Source organism: Neoarius graeffei, chromosome 19, assembly GCF_027579695.1.
Source record: "Neoarius graeffei isolate fNeoGra1 chromosome 19, fNeoGra1.pri, whole genome shotgun sequence".
Classification (NCBI taxonomy): Eukaryota; Metazoa; Chordata; class Actinopteri; order Siluriformes; family Ariidae; genus Neoarius; species Neoarius graeffei.
In genome coordinates, this window is record NC_083587.1 from 62631750 (window position 1) to 62647059 (window position 15310).

General features: G+C 39.1%; 1 protein-coding gene across 1 annotated transcript in view; it reads right to left on the reverse strand.

Moving 5' to 3' along the window:
* Window positions 1–15310, reverse strand: part of thsd7ab (thrombospondin, type I, domain containing 7Ab) — a 388049-nt gene that overhangs the window by 93294 nt on the left and 279445 nt on the right. The window contains exons 10-14 of the mRNA XM_060900617.1: window positions 13765–13880; window positions 13527–13671; window positions 12927–13030; window positions 12321–12515; window positions 9447–9707 (exon numbers count right to left, since the gene is read on the reverse strand). Coding sequence (XP_060756600.1) covers window positions 9447–9707; window positions 12321–12515; window positions 12927–13030; window positions 13527–13671; window positions 13765–13880 — 821 coding nt within the window. The remainder of the gene's footprint in view (window positions 1–9446; window positions 9708–12320; window positions 12516–12926; window positions 13031–13526; window positions 13672–13764; window positions 13881–15310) is intronic.

Here is a 15310-nt window from a genome sequence, read left to right on the forward strand (position 1 = left end):
AGTGTACATGTTGTTAATGAGGTGTGTGGGATTGGTGTAAACACAGGAACACACTCATGACCAGGACACACACACCCACACACCGTCTCTCCTGTGTTCAGACGTCTGAGTTTGTGAGCGCAGACAGAATTTAAGCAAAAAGCAGACAAAGACTGTGACTGTGTTCAGAGCAGCCTGGGGAGCAGGAGAGCGGGGAACTGGACACACTCCACTTCCTGAGGAAAACACACAGCTGATAAACAGCTGGGAGTGAGGGAGGAGCGGAGAAGGAGTTTCAAATGATATGAGGACAAGATCTCGAAGGTACTGCGCAATTTAGGATTGAAAACAAGAAAGAAATCGAAAAAGAAAGAAACAAGAACATGAATAAAATATGAGTAGAAGAAAGAATGATGAATAAGGAAAGAAAATTAAAGTAAGAAGAGAAAACTAGACAGGCAATAAATACTTTCTTAGATACAAGTATAGAAAGAACATGTGAGTAAAAAAGAGAACAAGAAAGAAAAAGGAAAGAAATTTAAATAAGAAAGGGCAAAAGAGAGATATTTCGAAAGAAAGAAGACGAACATACATAAAGAAAAATGAATCAAAATAAGAAATGAAATATTTATTTTCTCTAGTTTAGAGAAAATGTGAGTAAAAAGAGAACAAGAAAGAAAAAGGAAAGAAATTTAAAGTAAAAAGAAAACTAGAGAAAATAAATATTTTTATGTAGGTGTAATAAGAGAACATATGAGGAAAAGAAAACAAGAAAGAAGAAGGAAAGAAATTCAAATAAGAAAGGGCAAAAGGATGAAATAAATATTTAAAAAGAAAGAGAAGACAAGAACATATGAGTAAAAAAGAGAAAATAAAGAAAAAGGAAAGAAAATCAAAATAAGAAGTGAAAGAAAAAGAAAATTAGAGAGAAAATAAATACTTTTTAAGTATAAGTATAATAAGCAAGAAAGAAAGAACAAAAGTAAAAGAGAGAACAATAAAGAAAAAGGAAAGAAAATTAAAATAAAGGGCAAAAGAAAGAAATACATTTTTCGAAAGAAGGAAAGAAAGAAAAAAAACAAGAACATGAGTAAAAAAGAGAAAAAGCAAAAGGAAAGAAAATTAAAATAAGAAGTGAAAGAAAAAGGAAAAAAGAAACTAGAGAAAAATTATATAAGTATAATAAGAAAGAAAGAACATATGAGTAAAAAAAGAAAAATAAAATAAGTGAAAGAAAAAGAAACCAGAGAGAAAAATAATATTTTATATAATACAAAAAGAAAGAAAGAGAATGAATATGAGTATAAATAAGAGAAAATAAAGCAAAAGGAAAGAAAATTAAAATAAGAAGTGAAAGAAAAAGGAAAAAGAAACTAGAGGAAAAAACACTTATATAAAAGTATCATTAGAAAGAAAGAAAGAAATCCTTGCTCCTCAGTGACGAGGTTTTTCCTGGATACTGATTTTGTACTAAATCATTAGTCACCTGTTGCCACTTGTTTCAAATCACATCATCACTGAATTATTTGAGCTCATCCCTCACCCGAAATCACTCCCATCCCTACTGATTTTGGAAAGTGCTGCAGGACTGAAACACAGGAATGGATGGAGATGGAGATCTGCGTACAGGGAAGCCATGGCCTAAGGGTTAGAGAAGCAGCTTTGAGACCGAAAGGTTGCTGGTTTGAGTCCCTGGACCAGCAGGAATAGCTGAAGTGCCCTGGAGCCTGACACCCCCCGCTCTGAGTGTGTTGTACCTCACGCTGGATAAGAGCTTCTGCTAAACGCCTGTAATATCGTGTTAACAAATGAAATCCAAGTCAAGCTCAGTTTAGAAATCACTGCTTTTTTTTTTTTACTTCCATTTTCTATACCGTCCCAACTCTTTCTGATTTTGAGTTGTATGTGTGTGACATCATTCAGTGTTTTGCATCTGGACCGACACTGAGAGCTGTGACTTCCTCCTCACGACGCACCGCTCCATCCGCCTGCAGGCACGCACAGAACGAGGAGCAGCTCCCAGCTCCTTGCTCTTTACAAACATCTCCACTGCACCATGCTGTACTTTCTGTCAGACGATGACCTCATGGTGACCTCATTCTGTCAGCCTCGTAGATATCGTCTCCTGTCAGAGCCGAATCCTCACTCTCACTCGGACCAGAAGGAACCACACACAAGCATACGATTATAGAGTGCATGCTGGAGAAGCTCGGGTTCGCAAACATCAAACACGTCCTCAAACACTTTTCACATGAATCAGGGTCAGTGTTTCTTCAGCTCGGAAACATTTCACACACTAATATTAGCATGCTTGGCACAGAAGATGAGATGAGCAGGAGGTGAGATGATGAGAAGCTGAGATGATCAGGAATCGAGATGGTCAGGGGACGAGAAGATCAAGAGATTAGACAATCAGGAGGTAAGATGGTGTCAGTTGATGGATTAATGATGTTGGCAGGAAAGGAGATAAAAGATGGGAACGCCTCAGGCAGTGTGTCAGACAGCACACAGTATTAATATATAAAACTATCATCGCTAACGCACGGAGACACTGAGAGGTGAAGACTGAAGACGAGAGCACAGTGCAGTGAGACAGGAATGAGAGTGAGACAGACACAGAGACAGCATGAGCGACAGAGCTGAAGGAACAGGGTGAATGTGAGGAGACTGACAAAAAATGAAAATAGTAATTTCAGTGTAATTAAAAGCACGTCTCTGTTTGGAACATTCGCTGGGACACAATGAGACAATCGTCATTTCATCGACATTACAGTCAGTAATAAATCTCATCTCAAGAGCGAGTTAGTTAGACTGGTTAGTTAGCTGATACTAACTAGGACTGGTCAGAGCGTTGTCATGGTTACAGTTTAGAAAGAGGAGCGAAAAAAAGGAGGGAAAGAGATAAACAGAGATATATATACCGTACAGCAAGAAAGGGAGACAGTGAAAGAGACAGAACGAGCGAGACAAAGACAGAGAGGAACAAAAAGAAAGAGACAGAGAAAGAGTCAGAAAGATAGAGAGAAAGAGAGACAAACAGAAATAGAGATGCAAATGAGAAAGGGAGCCAGAAAGAGACAGGATGACAGACAGAAACAATGAGACACAAAGAGGGAGAAAGAGAGACAGACAGAAAGAGGCAAACACTGAAAGAAGCAGAAAGAGAAAAACAGAACGGAAAGAGAGAGAGAGGGAAAGAAAGGCAGAAATAGAGAGACATAAAAGGAGAAAGGGAGAGAGGCAGAAAGAGAGAGACAGACAGATACTGAAAGATAGACAGACAGAAATAGAGAGACATAAAAAGGAGAGAGAGGCAGAAAGAGAGCCAGACAGACAGACAGACAGAGATACTGAAAGAGACAGACAAACAGAGAGACAGACAGATACAGAAAGAAAGAGATACTGGGAAACAGACAGACAGAAACAAAAAGGGAGAAAGGGACAGACAGTAAGACAGATACTGGAAGACAGATAGACAAACAGAGACAAAGAAGCAGAAAGGGAAAGAGACAGAAAGAAAGACAGACAGACAGAGATACTGAAAGATAGACAGACAGAAACAGACACACAAAGAGGGAGAAAAACAGACAGACAGACAGAGATACTAAGAGACAGACAGAGATACTGAAAGATAGACAAACAGAGCGATAGAAAGAAAGACAGACAGAAAGAGAGACAGACAGACAGAGATACTGGGAAACAGACAGACAGAAACAGAGAGAAAGGGACAGACAGAAAGAAAGACAGACAAACAGAGATACTAGGAGTCAGACAGACAGACAGACAGAAACAGAGAGACATAAAGAAGGAGAAAGGGAGAGAGACAGAAAGAGAGACAGAGAGAAAGAAAGAGACAGACAGAGATACTGGGAGACAGACTGAGAGACAGACAGACAGAGACAGAAACAGAGAGACAAAGAAAGAGAAAGGGAGAGAGACAGAGAGAGTCAGACAGAGAGACAGACAGACAGAAACAGAGAGACATAAAGAAGGAGAAAGGGAGAGAGACAGAAAGAGAGACAGAGAGAAAGAAAGAGAGACAGAGATACTGGGAGACAGACTGAGAGACAGACAGACAGAGACAGAAACAGAGAGACAAAGAAAGAGAAAGGGAGAGAGACAAAGAGAGACAGAGAGAGTCAGACAGAGAGACAGACAGACAGACAGAAACAGAGAGACACAAAGAGGGAGAGAAATAAAGAGAGACAGACAGAGATGCTGAGAGAAAAAGACGGAGAGATTACTGTGTTCCAAACCTGCTGTGACAGCCTCTCTCTCTCTCTCTCTCACACACGCACAGTTTGACTCTGTATGTGTTTGCCCCCATGTGCAGGATAGAGGTGTGACAGGAATCTAATTAACGCGGCCTGTTTCAGCACTGAGAAAGACGGAAAAAAACCAGCAAACTTCAATTCCCTCAGCAATAAATGGTGGAAAATTGCACAGCACAAACTGACGGCGTATTCAATTAACCACAGAGAGAGAGAGAGTAAATGCAATAAGAGAAAAGCCGAGTAAAAACATGCCACTTTGAGTTTTAACTAAATATCAATTCTCATCCGGATCTGAGTGTCTTTAATACACACTCCGTCCGACAGGGTTTCTGCTGAACAGAAAAGCTTCGCGCAGGACTTTCGCATTTAAATAATGGATTAGTGCGAGTAAAAATTTGGATTAACTTTTGATACATGATGAAATGATAATGGCTCTTGGCAGCTGGATTCGGGGACACACACACGCACACACACACACACACACACACACACACACACACTGAGGTCAGTTGTATAATGTTCATCTGCAGTGTGTGAGGGTCTCTGAAGGCTTCTGGTTTGGCCTGAACCCTGCAGAGTGCACTAAGCTTCAAATAAAAGAGGACTTAACAGAGGTCAGAGGTCACACTGAGTCAGACAGACTCCAACAGACCCTTAGGGCGTATTCACACCTACGTTGTTTGGTCCGGACCAAACGACCAAACGAACCAAATTTCCCTTGGTCCGGACCTTTTGGGTTGGTCTGAATACAAACCACCGAACTCTGGTCCGGACCAAACAAGCGGACCGAGACCGAGCTGCAAGGCTGGACTCGGTCCGGACCAAAGGAACCCTGGTGCGGACCTTTTGGAGGTGTGAAAGCAGACCGGACCTAATCCGACAGTTTTGCTTTTTTGTACCTCGGGAGCTTCCATCGTTTGTCGAGCATTATGGGAAACAGAGTCTTGACACTCCACTGCAAAGTGCAAACACTGTTTCGGTTGTCAAGGGAACCTTACAACAGTCGTTCAGTCATTCAGACCAGTGGTAGGCTAGACTACAGAGTACAAAAAATGAGTAGGGGGCAAACGTGGGCCGAGGAAGACACGTGTACCCTTGTGGATATATGGGCAGATGTCCACATATCTGAGCTTTTGGAGAGAACACACAAAAATGCCGACGTGTTTGCTGTATTCAGTGAGAAAATGAAGGAGAAGGGGTTCACGCGCTCCCCAGAACAATGTCGGCTAAAAGTGAAGAAACTCCGTCAGACCTACATTAAAATCAGGGACATTCTTTCAAAAAGTGGCAGTACTAGCGACGCAAAAAAGAAATTCATCTATTACGATGGATAAGGTGAATATCCCGACACATACCTCCTCCGTCTTGCGTGAAGAGCCAGAACTGTCACAACATGATGTGCGCTCATCAGCGCTATCCTCCGTAGCCGCCTTGCCCTTTGTCGTCGTCATTGATAAATTACTTGTACAACAGCATAGTAATCGCACAATTGTGAAAACAGTAAAAACTGGAAAAAACATACAGTATAGCTTTGATGACATTAAAAAGAATAACAGCACGGAAAGCCTCCATGACTACTTTTGAACTTAACGCTTTGTGCGCGTGTCGTCTCTGACCAATAGCTGAACGACCTCAGGGCGCGCGGCTTTGTTGACAGATTTTGGTCCGCTTACTAAAATGTACAGTGTGAAAGCAAACCGCACCAAAATGAAAAAATAAAAAAAACATTTGGTTCGGACCAAAGCAAGTGAACTATCGAACTATCCTGGTCTGAATACACCCTTAGTGTCTGATCCCGACCTGAAAACCAAGGCTTTAGGAAAAGGATGGGGTTCTGGATGGACCAGGATGAGAGAAAGAACTTTAGAAACAAAGCAACTGTCAATCACTAGCCAATCGTAGGTGTCTGTGAGACTCATGTATGTGGAAGAGGGCAGACAGCGCTGCTCTCTGAGGGTGTTAAATGAAAGAAAAAGAAAAAAAGAAACAGAATAAGTGATGAATGTGATATATAGAAATTAAATAAAAATAAAGTATGATTTCACGTTCCAAAACATTTGTTAATGCAATACCTTTTCATAAGCTGCATGTGCTTATAAAAATATCAGGGAACAAAGCTACTAAAAATGTTTTTTGTTTTTTTATGTTGTTGGTTTTTTCGTTTTTCTTCTTTTACTCGGTGGTGAAGTTTCCGACTGAAGCTAAACTTCATGGACTCATGACACAGTTGATCACATGCCTCATTAACCAATATTTATATTAAAATATTTCAACCTGGATGTGTTTATACAGCTACAGTAATGCCTCAGAAATATTGGCACCCTTCATTAAAACAAATATATAAAGTAATATAACATATGCAATGATTGATGCTTTGATCTTAAACATAAGGAGATTGTTATGGGTTTTAATTTAATGCACTGTTTTGGAATGCAATTTATATGCAAAATTGTGGTTACACAATTAATTTTTCCACAGTTAATACTAAAAAAAGTCTATAAATTTTAGTAAGGTCTTATAGTTATAATTATATGGATTGTTTGTATTTATTTTGCAATTACTACATGTTACATAAGGGGTGAAAATAACTTTGACATGTATTTTGTATAGAAAATAGTACTGAAAAAATACAAGGAATTACAAAATAGTTTTTTGTTAGAGGAAATGTAAAGCAGTTTTTCCACCTGTGTAACGGAATATTTATTTATTTCATAGTATAATTTTTTACCTGTTTTTACCCAAAGGGTGCCAATAATTCTGTATTCGACTGTATTAAACCAAACGTAACTCTTTTTATTACTTTTTAAATTAAAACAGAGCACGGACATTTTATTACTTTGAATTGTTTAGTAAAGTACTAGAGTTGTGAGTAATTTTTTATTTCATCAAATCTATGACAATTGTACATTTAGCCACACCCACAAAATTCCATAAAAGACCTGAAAAGGAAAAAAAAAGGTGACTAAATAGTGAACGAGTGCCTCAAATGCAGTGTGCGCTCCAGCAATCTTCCAGTAATGCAGCTCAGCCATGCCAGTGCCTCAGCAGCACAGACAGCTACAATAATGCATCCTGTTTTTACAGGGTGCCATTAATTTTGTCCTCACTGACCGGCTAGCCTTATTTATTTTAACTGCTGAATTTATGGATTAATTTAAATGACATAAAATTACTAGTTTTACCAAAAGGTGCCGTCGCTACACTGGTGTGTGTAACTGAGTTACATGATTTAATCTTGACAGCGTAATGCTTTTATAAAATCACAGCAACTCATCACTTGCCTGCGACCCTGTAGAACAGGATAAAGCGGCTAGAGATAATGAGATGAGATGAGACAGCAACTCATCACAGCAATTCATCGAAGTGACTCATCACAGTAACGAATTACAATAACTCAGCATAGTAACTAATTATGGTAACTCATCACAGAGGCTCGTTACAGTAACTCATCACAGTAACTAATTATGTTAACTCATCACAGAGGCTTGTTACAGTAACTCATCGCAGTGACTAATTACAGTAACTCATCACAGTAATGCATTACAACAACATATCACAGCAACTCATCAATGTGACTCACCACATTAACTAATCACACTAATTAATCACAGTAAATGATTACAGTAACTCATCACAGTAATGCATTACAGCAACACATCACAGTAACTCACTACAGTAACTCATTAAGACAACTCATCACAGTAACCCATTACAGTAACAATCACAGTAATACATCACAGAAACTCATTGCAGTTGCTCATCACAGTAACACACAGCAGTAACTAATCACAGAAATGAATTACAGCAACTCATCACAAAAATCACAGTGAATCATCACAGTAACTAATCACAGTAAATCATTACAGCAGCTGATCACAGCAACTCATCATAATAACTCATCACAAAAACTCATCATATCCAATCATTAGAGTAACATATTAAAATAAGTCATCACAGTAATTAATTACAGTAGCTCATCACAGTAAGTCATTGCAGTAATTAATTACAGGAGCTCATTACAGTAACTCATCAAAAAAACAAATTACATTAACTAATTACAGTAGCTCATCACAGTAACACATCACAGTAACTCATCACAGTAATTACTTACAGTAGCTCATCACAGTAACTAATCATAGTAACTCATTACAGCAGCTGATCACAGCAACTAATCATAGTAACTCATCACATCAATTCATCACAAAAACTAATAAAAAACTCATCACATCAAATCATTACAGTAATCCATTACAGTAACTCATCACATAAATCATTTAAAGTAACTAATCACAAAAACTGATCACAGCAAATATTCACAGTAACTAATCATAGTAACTTATTACAGCAGCTGATCACAGCAACTCATCATAGTAACTAATCACATCAACTAATCACAAAAATCACTAAAACCCATCACAATAATTCATCACAGCAAGTCCTCACAATAACTCATCACAGTAACTCATACAAACGAACCACAGTAACTCATCACCATTACTCATCACTAAAACTCACCACAGTAATTAATTACAGTGGCACATCACAGTAATGAATGACAGTAACTCGTTACAGTAACTCATCACAAAAACTAATCACATCGCTAATCACATCAACCAGTTACATCAGCTGACCGCAGTAACTCATCATATTAACTCATCACAAAAACTATTTACAACAGAATCTCTTTATAGCAACTCATCACAGTAACTCATCACAGCAACTCATAAAAACTAATCACAGTTACTCATCAGAAAAAAAACTCATCACAAAAACTTATCACAGTAACTCATTATACAATTCAAAGTCGATCATTTGAGGTTCACAAAGGAGAAGAGAATCTATTAATCTGCAAATTTATACAAACGTGGACAGTGAAGGTTTTCAGAGCCATTTGGATTTCCGTGGATGTCTTATTTTTTGTATGATAAGATTTACAAATAAGTTAGTTTGTATCCAGTTTGATAAGAGTTCTGTGCTGTAGGATATGAACATTGAAAACTATAATTGTACGCATTTTAATATAAATAAATTATTAATGGAGTATATAAAAAGTGGGCCTCATTTAGGGGTCCAAGCAGCGCAGTGCTGAGTGAAGCCTGATTCATAAAGAAAAGGAATATTCGTATGTTTTGATTTGAGAGCACGTGAACACAACAGGTGTCGGATGCGAATCTGACTTGAGGATGATCTCACCGTGACTGTTGCAGCGTGACGTCTCCACCAGCCTGTTGTCCTGGTCGTAGCACACCATGGCCTGGTAGCGGTAGCCCTGTCCACACTCCCGGCTGTCCCCCTGCACTCGAGTCCCCGGAGCGGCCACGGAGCCCTCAGGTAGGATGCAGTCAGACCAGTTACCCACCGGCTGGGCGTTGTACTTATTACAGGGGCAGTACTGCGTCTCGCTCAGAGGGTACACCTGACTGTTCTTGCACTTGTCTTTCTTTTTGCTCTTTCCTGGAAGACAATGGACAGAGACACTGCAGGTCATTTTATTTCATTAAACCTCAGAAAAAATGGAATCAAAAAGAGAGAAAGATGAAACATCAGAAATATATTTAACGTTGAACGCAAATCATTCAGGGTCTTACTTAAGAGCCGTAAATATTTTATTTATTTATTTATTTATTTATTTATTTGTTCGGTTAGTTAGTGCATTACATAAGTATTTGCCCCTCCACATTTTGCAGTGGTACAACCTGGCACTGAAATGCACTTAATTTGAGTTATACAGTCCTGTGCAAAAGTCTTAGGCATCCTATATATTTTTTTTCATACAAACTTTGTCATAGATTTCTATTTTATGACTTCTACATTATCGAGTCAAAACATTACAAAAAACATTTTAGAGTTCCAAATGTTTGGGGGTTTTTTTCAGCACAAAATTAAATGTTACAGAAAAATAAAAATAAAAAAAAGTTTGTATCTGAGCAGCGTATTCCATAAGAGAGCACCAGGGCTTTGAACCGGTTCAAGGAACGAAAACAAAAACCGGGAACTTTTTCTATTTCACATGGAACAGAAACGAAAACAGAAACTTTATTATTTTTTATGCCCCGGAACAGAAACGCTTATTAAAAATAATGGTAACCAGTTAATACCGGTTTTTATTTCGTTCCTCAAAGTTTCCGTAGCCTACAAATAAAAAAGTCATTCTTCTCCTGCGCAGGTTTCTATGACCCGCTGGGGTTCACTTCCTGTGTGACGTTCGCTGACTGAATGGAGAGAGCGGGAGGGTGGACTACTATCACGTCTCCACATCTTAAATAAGAGGTAAATATTGCAGTCTATCGTTATTCAAAAACATCAATTTCAAACACGATATCAATATATTTGTCCACGTTAATGAGAGGCTCACGAACATTAAATGACGTTAACCTCTGTTAGCCTATCAATGCATAGGGCCTGACTAGCCTTTGGTAACACACTAAACGAATTATCTTTCATTTTTGGCACTTTTTCTGTTTGTGTAGATGGGAAGACATACTGAGAATCCAAATCGCCAACATTTGAAATAATAATTGTTTTGAATTATTTCTTGTCTTATTTAATGAAGGTTGTAATAGAATTAGCCTACATTTGGCTTAAGCTGGATGAGACAGAGACATAATTTTATAGCCATTTGTTAAACAGCTGACAGGGAACGTAATTAACCGTTCCGGGAACAAATTTTTTTTTGTTCTAACCAGTTCGGGAACGTCTATTTAATGGTGGAACCCAAAACCGGAAACGTTAAAATTCCGTTTCTGTTCAGAACGAACCAATAGGAAAAAAATTCTGGTTCAAAGCCCTGGAGAGCACTTTTCAGATGAAAAAAGAAAACATAATGAAGGCTGCTGGAAAATGTTTGGTGCAAAATGAAGAAGTGAGTGTGACAGTCAAAGTGTCCAGAAGAACTGTGGCTGGTTCTGGAAGACGCTCAGTAAAACCTACAGCTCATTTCCGCATAAAACTGCACTCACTGGACCTCAGACTACTATTTTTTTTTGTGGTGAGAAAGAAAGAAAGAAAGAAAGAAAGAAAGAAAGAAAGAAAGAAAGAAAGAAAGAACTGAGACTATTTTTTTAACAAAGGGTCGTCTCTCACAAAATACTGACTTTGTTTCATTTATTATGGCTTACTGTAATACTATAAAACATTAAAATATAATTAAAATATTTTAAGAAAGAAAGAAAGAAAGAAAGAAAGAAAGAAAGAAAATATAGTAAGAAAGAAAGAAAGAAAGAAAGAAAGAAAGAAAGAAAGAAAGAAAGAAAGAAAGAAAGAAAGAAAATGTGGTGAGAAAGAAAGAAAGAAAGAAAGAAAGAAAGAAAGAAAGAAAGAAAATGTAGTGAAAAAGAAAGAAAGAAAATGTGGTGAGAAAGAAAGAAAGAAAGAAAGAAAGAAAGAAAGAAAGAAAGAAAGAAAGAAAATGTAGTGAAAAAGAAAGAAAATGTGGTGAAAGAAAGAAAGAAAGAAAGAAAGAAAGAAAGAAAGAAAGAAAGAAAGAAAATGTGGTAAGAAAGAGTGGTGAGAAATAAATAAATATTCACACTTATACTTGTGGGGTGGCACGGTGGTGTAGTGGTTAGCGCTGTCGCCTCACAGCAAGAAGGTCCGGGTTCGAGCCCCGGGGCCGGCGAGGGCCTTTCTGTGTGGAGTTTGCATGTTCTCCCCGTGTCCGCGTGGGTTTCCTCCGGGTGCTCCGGTTTCCCCCACAGTCCAAAGACATGCAGGTTAGGTTAACTGGTGACTCTAAATTGAGCGTAGGTGTGAATGTGAGTGTGAATGGTTGTCTGTGTCTATGTGTCAGCCCTGTGATGACCTGGCGACTTGTCCAGGGTGTACCCCGCCTTTCGCCCGTAGTCAGCTGGGATAGGCTCCAGCTTGCCTGCGACCCTGTAGAACAGGATAAAGCGGCTACAGACAATGAGATGAGATGAGACTTATACTTGTGAAACTCCTGAATTAATTCTGGTGCAACTCGTCACTATTAAAGTCACATCATTAGCTCAGTGGACTCCAAGTCACTATATGTCGAACTAAAGATCTGTTTTAATGGCCGTATATGAGTGAGAACACAGCACTTACCCACTAAGCTCCTTTTCCTCGTGCGCACGCCCACGCAGTCGGCAGTACACGGGGAGAATTTGGACCAGTTGGTGAGCTGGCAGTCGTCTCGGCATGGCAGCTGGCACAGCTGGCTTACAGCTGGCATGGAGCTCGTAAACTTCAGACACTGGGCTACGTCTGCTACAGAACCGTCCAGGTGCCGACATGAGACCGCTGCAGGATCACAAACACACACGCGCACACACACACACACGTGCTGCAGCAGAGAGACTCAACAATCGAGTGGATTACAGAGAGACACACGGTGACGCTGAGACAGGGATGCAGATGAAAGGGTTCAGTAGCAGCAGGACGCTGTGTGAGGATAAATACAAGGACGGTCGTGAGAAACACTTCTGATAGTGACATTATTTTAAAATCTGACTTCATTCTTTATACGGGGAAGCCATGGCCTAATGGTTAGAGAAGCAGCTTTGGGGCCAGAAGGTTACTGGTTTGATTCCCTGAACCGGCAGGAATGGCTGAAGTGCCCTTGAGCAAGGCACTGAACCTCCACCCGTTCCCCAGGCTGCTCTGGGTGTGTTGTACGGTACGTCACTCTGGATAAGAGCATCTGAAATGTACCTCTGGTCTGTAGCCCCGTCCCGCATCCCTCCTGAGCACCTCTGGTGTCCTGCCGAATGCTCCATGGGACGAGCTGACACCGGCGCCACTTGTGCATTTTCCACCTGCAAACAAGTAACACACACTAGCGATGCTTTATATTTAATTAACACATTTTATATGAAATAAACATTAATGTTAAATCTAACACCTGCATGAGCTACTGTTTCTATCCCAGTGCTGCTGAGTTCTCTGTTCTGATTGGTCAGAATAGAGAAAAGGTGTTGATTCATTTTCTAGCCTGTTTTATGGATGCTCCACAACTGTGTGTATAAAACTATAAATGGACTAAAAAAACCCGTTATTCTTTAATAAATAATAAAATGATCTCATTGGGAAATCAGTGCAGTATAAGAGGAATAAAACACTTCGAGATGTGCTGTAACTGGAAAATCATCAACTTCAGCAGAAATACAGTCAATCTGTTCTGTTTCTGCACCGACTCCGAGTATCCGCTGACGCTGTGGTTAGTTCCCTTCCTCCAAGCTCACCGTTGCACACGTTTGCATCATGTGTTGTGAGAGAGCGGATAGAATGTGTACATCCACCCTGTCACTGTACCTGTACCCGGGACACACAGGGGCTGGACGAGGAACCTCACACTCTCTCTCCTCAGACAGCACCTCAGGACAGTCCACGCCTCCGTTTGCCGGCTTCTGGACGATCACACGGAAACGGGACTGGTTGTACTTGGGGTCACTGGGTCCTGAAGAGAGCAGAGCAGTGTTGGAGTTACAGAAGTAAAGTGATAGAGCAGTGTGATGTGCACTCAGTGGGGTTGGAGCTCTTCAGCGTGTACCTGCTCCACAGGCTGAAGGGCACAGTGTCCAGTCACTGAAGGCTGTTACTGCACAGTCCTTCTTACAGGGCAGCACACACTGTCTCACTGACGGGGGACGAGGAGCTTCTGGACATCTAAACACACACACACACAGAGAGAGAGAGAGAGAGAGAGAGAGAGAGAGAGAGAGAGAGAGAATGTTACACTAAATATTACAGCACGAGGAATTACAATGTCAGAAAGCAAGAGAGAATATTCCTGTGTTACAGTCATTATTTCTCCACATGCTTTCAGTTTCTGGTTTGTCGATTGTTTCTTTCTCAAAGAAAGAAAGAAAGAAAGAAAGAAAGAAAGGAAGGAAGGAAGGAAGGAAAGAAAGAAAGAAAGAAAGAAAGAAAGAAAGAAAGAAAGAAAGAAAGAAAGAAAGAACACGTAGTGAGAGAAAGAAAGAGAATGTGATGAGAAAGAAAGAAAGAAAGAAAGAAAGAAAGAAAGAAAGAAAGAAAGAAAGAAAGATGTGGTGTGAAAGAAAGAATGTGTAGTGAAAGAAAGAAAGAAAGAAAGAAAGAAAGAAAGAAAGAAAGAAAGAAAGAAAATGTGATGAGAAAGAAACAAACAAAAAGAAAGAAAGGAAAAAAGATGTGGTGTGAAAGAAAGAAAGAAAGAAAGAAAGAAAGATGTGTTGTGAAAGAAAGTGTAGTGAAAGAAAGTGTAGTGAAAGAAAGAAAGAAAGAAAGAAAGAAAGAAAGAAAGAAAGAAAGAAAGATGTGGTGTGAAAGAAAGAACATGTAGTGAGAGAAAGAAAGAAAGAAAGAAAGAAAGAAAGATGTGGTGTGAAAGGAAGAACACGTAGTGAGAGAAAGAAAGAAAGAGAATGTGATGAGAAAGAAAGAAAGAAAGAAAGAAAGAAAGAAAGAAAGATGTGATGTGAAAGAAAGAATGTGTAGTGAAAGAAAGAAAGAAAGAAAGAAAGAAAGAAAGAAAGATGTGGTGTGAAAGAAAGAACATGTAGTGAGAGAAAGAAAGAAAGAAAGAAAGAAAGAAAGAAAGAAAGATGTGGTGTGAAAGAAAGAACACGTAGTGAGAGAAAGAAAGAAAGAAAGAAAGAGAATGTGATGAGAAAGAAAGAAAGATGTGATGTGAAAGAAAGAATGTGTAGTGAAAGAAAGAAAGAAAGAAAGAAAGAAAGAAAGAAAGAAAGAAAGAAAGAAAGAAAGATGTGGTGTGAAAGAAAGAACATGTAGTGAGAGAAATAAATAAATAAATATGTAGTGAAAGAAAGAAAGATGTAGTGAGAGAAAGAAAGAAAGATCTGGTGTGAAAGAAAGAAAGAACATAGTGAAAGAAAGAAAGAAAGAAAGAAAGAAAGAAAGAAAGAAAGAAAGAAAGAAAGAAAGAAAGAAAGAAAGAAAGAAAGAAAGTGTATTTTTGGGACATTCACCACTGTGGGAGACAAAAATAGAGAGATTGAGAGAGAGAGAGAGAGAGAGAGGAAGGAAACATGGAAATATGATTTGATACCATAAACACTGGGGTGAAAGTAATCGCCCCGACAGTAATATGA